Consider the following 3,799-nt stretch of genomic DNA (forward strand, 5'->3'; position numbering starts at 1 on the left):
CAAACAAACAACCCCTAATGCCTAAACAACAAATAAGCCCTAATTACCTAAACAACAACTTGATTCGGCAAAATAACGAATGTAGATATCAAACCTGAGTGCCACACTCCCAAAGTGCCAAGTTCCAAGCTAATCACAATATCAAATCGAGTGTCTTGAGTGCCGCTGAGTTCCAAGCCCGCCACAATAATCAAAACTAAGTTACAAGCCACCAAATCGACAACTCAAAACTAAGTTCCAAGCCAGCCAAATCAACAATATTAAATCAAATCGACAACCTAGTAACGGCCATGTCGACAAATCGACAATATCAAAACAAAATTTATGTTTGAAGAAGTGAGGAACTGATTTTTTTTTGTATATCAAATGGACAATATCAAATCAAATCGCAATATATATGTTAAAAAGTAAAAAGAGACGTTAAGAGTTACCTGTGGATTAACCATTCGACCTATAATTGCGATTAATGATTCCATCGTCGTCATCTGATTGCCTACAACCCCAAAGTGCTAATCATTACATCTTTCAGATTACTCAATCGTCGCCGCACTGCCGCAGATTTCGAGGTTTCCATATCAGCGCCCTTAGGTTCTCTCAATAGCACATCCTTTTTTGTTTACGAGATTTAGTAATCAGTAGGTTTTGTATTGGATAGTTTGAGCGATGTTGGGCCTTTAAGGTCTGGGCTATTTAGTGTAAAACATAAAAGTGGGCCTAGTATAGAAAAACCTATCACAAATTTGGAGATCTTTCAATTTGGGTGGCCCTAGACCTGTACCTGGTTTGAAGCCCATTGGGCTGGCCCTGTCTCTTCCTCTAATTATCAAGCTAGCAACCATGGCTAATTCCTACTCCTTTGATCTCTTCATGCAAACCATCATAAAAGAAACCCAAATTAGTAGGGAAGAAGAGCTCACCACCCACGCACCAGACACTACTATCGCACTGGGCTTCCCAACCTTGACGAACCCATAAGGCTGGCGGCAGGAGATGTATACTGGATGGCCTAACAATTAAAATCTTAATTAGTTATACTAATAATTTCTAAAATACAAGAATTAAAGTTGGATTTTGGTAGGTTAAATTTGTTTAATTTTCTAAACTACAAAAGCTAGGTTCGTTTCTTTTCTCCATAACATTGTAAATAAAAATTCAATACATAGCATCACATAGAATTAAATCTTAAACATAATTGTCGACAACTTACAAACACATATTGTTAACAATTCTTTTATTTACAACCATTTATTAAAAACACTATCTAGGCCGAAGCTCGATCCCTTCCACAATAAGACCCCCTTTATTACGATGGTGCTCCTGAAACACCATCTCAACTTCACCTTCATCCCCATTATCACAATAGAATTCGCCCAATTCAATCTCCATCCATCCATCTTTCCTCATTGCCGCAGTATGTGCCTGCCCAAGAGTAAACTCCAGCAGCGTCTGCGCCGATTGTTCAAGATAAACATTAGGTACCTCATTTCTTACCCCGCAAAAGCAAACTATTGATTTTCCAGCCGCTGAAAGGCCCCACGAGTCCCTAGTAATTCGATACACAAGATACACTACATATGTTGTTTTTGGGGACAACATTGCACTTGCTATTCTGCCTTGGATATCAAGCCACCATACGTTTCTAAGTATACCTACCTCGGCAAACCTGCAACATTAATGGTTACACATGTATGTAACTTTGGGTTGGATCATTTAAATTTGCATAAAGATGTAACATTTGAAGGGACCTAGACCTTGATTCGGGTACATGTCCCCATTCCCAGTAACGAGCATCGTTACCCCACGCAATTGATAAGTCTCTTGCCCCCAACATATAGCGCTTTCTCCCACTCTCCCTATCCAGCTTCAAACCCTGCTTATGGAAGATCATATCTTAAATCCAGAAACTTGACAAAATCAAGGAAATTGTTTAAAACCGATAGGGAATTACATATTTAGTTTCGGTGGAAACCAAATTGGCTTTTTAAGTTTCAAAATTATGAATTTGATTCGAACCAAATAAACTGAATATCAAATTACTGTTATTTAAAATTTATCATTTAGCCTAATAAAAAACTATCGCGCCTCGTTTTGACCCAACTTCCTACATTCGATTCGGTTATGTTATTAAGAGAATAAAGTGAAAACCGAGCCTATGAACACCCCTAATTCTTAAATGGGTTTTCCTTTTCAACATAAAGTAATTGCCCCCCCCCCCCCCTATAAAGGTTGGGTCATGGGTCAAACGGGTTTAGCAAAAGTTGAAACGGGTTGGGTTGGGTTAGAAAGATCTGTGTATGATACCATATGGCTGCAAATTTTCGGCCCTTGATTGCTGATATTGTTGTTGGACTCGAGTACTTAGCTTCTCAAGCTGAAATGTGCAAATAACCATAAAAGTTTGACTTAGCTGGGCTGAGCAAATGAAGCTTTTCAGCTCCTTCTTGTATGAGATCTCAATGTAAAAATTTGTAGCTTTTTATTAATATCATGGGTCTGTATTGCTTCTGTTATTAAATAATACAAGGTTCTTTGTTAAGTTGCATAAGAATTTAAGATTTTCCAGCCTATTTCATTTGATTTTTTATGACATACTTGATGTTATATGTCACTACATTCAGTAGAGAGTTCAAAGGGGCATAGCTGGACTCGTAGCTTGTTGGATAACTTTAAAGTAAAGTAAAGTAAAATCTGACCCGACCCGAAACCCGTTCTGACCCGGTCCCGTTTCGACCCGAACCAAAACAACCTTTTTTTATAATTGACCCGTTTTGACCCGGACCCGTTCTGACCCGAACCCGTTTTGACCCATGACCCGATCCGACCCAACCCGACCCGTTTGCCAGGTCTAAATTATAACCTTTATAGTTTTAAAAGTACGGTCTCATCGACAAAATAAAAGCATCCCAACCTCCTCCAATAATACGAATAACTTTGGTATATGTGTGTGATTTTACTGGGTAATGGGTATTATTGTTGTCTAAAAGAAACAAACTAGGTAATCTCTTGTCACACTATTGACGACATATCAATTCATAATCTATTTAGATCACAAATCAATTGACTTACCAAATTACCATGATCAAGGATGATATGTAGAGTTGCTTTTTGGACTCGAAAACCACTGGAGAAACAGCTCTCGCGATGATTTCACGATAATCCGGCGGCAGAAACCGGTCCCAGAAGGCATCAGAATTTGCAGCTGAATTGAATGCTTTGGAGATGGAGGCAGCTCTGCAGGCATCACGAGGTGATGTGATCGACAGTATATCCGTCACGCAGCCTTCCGGCAGATCCGTGATACTAGCGGAGTTGTCTGATTCGGTCATTTCTCTATGCTTGTGTTGCAAGAATAAGAATTTAAATAGATGATTTTAATAAAACATTGATCTCCACGTCGACAAAAGTATCTTTTGATTCTTTCTTCCACTTCATTTTATAATCTTCGTTGTTAAGTATCCTATTATTTACCCATGGAATTAGCATTATAGCCTAGTGGTATCTTAAGGGGTGTGATAAGACATATGACCATTAGGTCATTGGTTCGATTCCCACAAAGGGTGGTTTTGCTGGTGGCACGATGATACTCTAGTGGTCCGTCAGTGATCTAAATTTACCGTTCAAAAAAAAAGTATCCTACTATTTTCTTCTTTGTTGTAAAACTAGCCTAATAGCACAATTATAAGAGAAGAACAATAGAGAGAAAAACTATAATATTTCATTGAATGAAATGTATATTACAAGAGATACAAAAGACTATATATAATTGAGGAAAACTTGTGGAACAAGCCTAATCTATTTT

General features: G+C 38.2%; 1 protein-coding gene across 1 annotated transcript; it reads right to left on the bottom strand.

Annotated features, from left to right (window-relative positions):
- Positions 1 to 1,120: 1,120 nt before the first annotated feature.
- Positions 1,121 to 3,326, bottom strand: LOC110937082 (F-box protein PP2-B11). The gene is made up of 3 exons (XM_022179489.2): positions 3,075 to 3,326; positions 1,752 to 1,870; positions 1,121 to 1,663 (listed from the first exon to the last, which is right to left on the bottom strand). Exons 1-3 carry the CDS (start codon positions 3,324 to 3,326, stop codon positions 1,258 to 1,260), a joined length of 777 nt encoding a protein of 258 aa, XP_022035181.1. The 3' UTR covers positions 1,121 to 1,257.
- Positions 3,327 to 3,799: the final 473 nt, after the last annotated feature.

Source organism: Helianthus annuus, chromosome 15 (assembly GCF_002127325.2).
Source record: "Helianthus annuus cultivar XRQ/B chromosome 15, HanXRQr2.0-SUNRISE, whole genome shotgun sequence".
NCBI classification, from domain to species: Eukaryota; Viridiplantae; Streptophyta; class Magnoliopsida; order Asterales; family Asteraceae; genus Helianthus; species Helianthus annuus.

What these genes read in the sequence shown, in the direction of transcription:
- LOC110937082 (XM_022179489.2), bottom strand. Translation starts at nt 3,326, where the DNA reads ATGACCGAATCAGACAACTCCGCTAGTATCACGGATCTGCCGGAAGGC. An exon ending in ACATATCATCCTTGATCATG is followed by an intron (nt 1,871 to 3,074) that starts GTAATTTGGTAA and finishes TTCCATAAGCAG; the next exon opens with GGTTTGAAGCTGGATAGGGA. An exon ending in GGACATGTACCCGAATCAAG is followed by an intron (nt 1,664 to 1,751) that starts GTCTAGGTCCCT and finishes TTAATGTTGCAG; the next exon opens with GTTTGCCGAGGTAGGTATAC.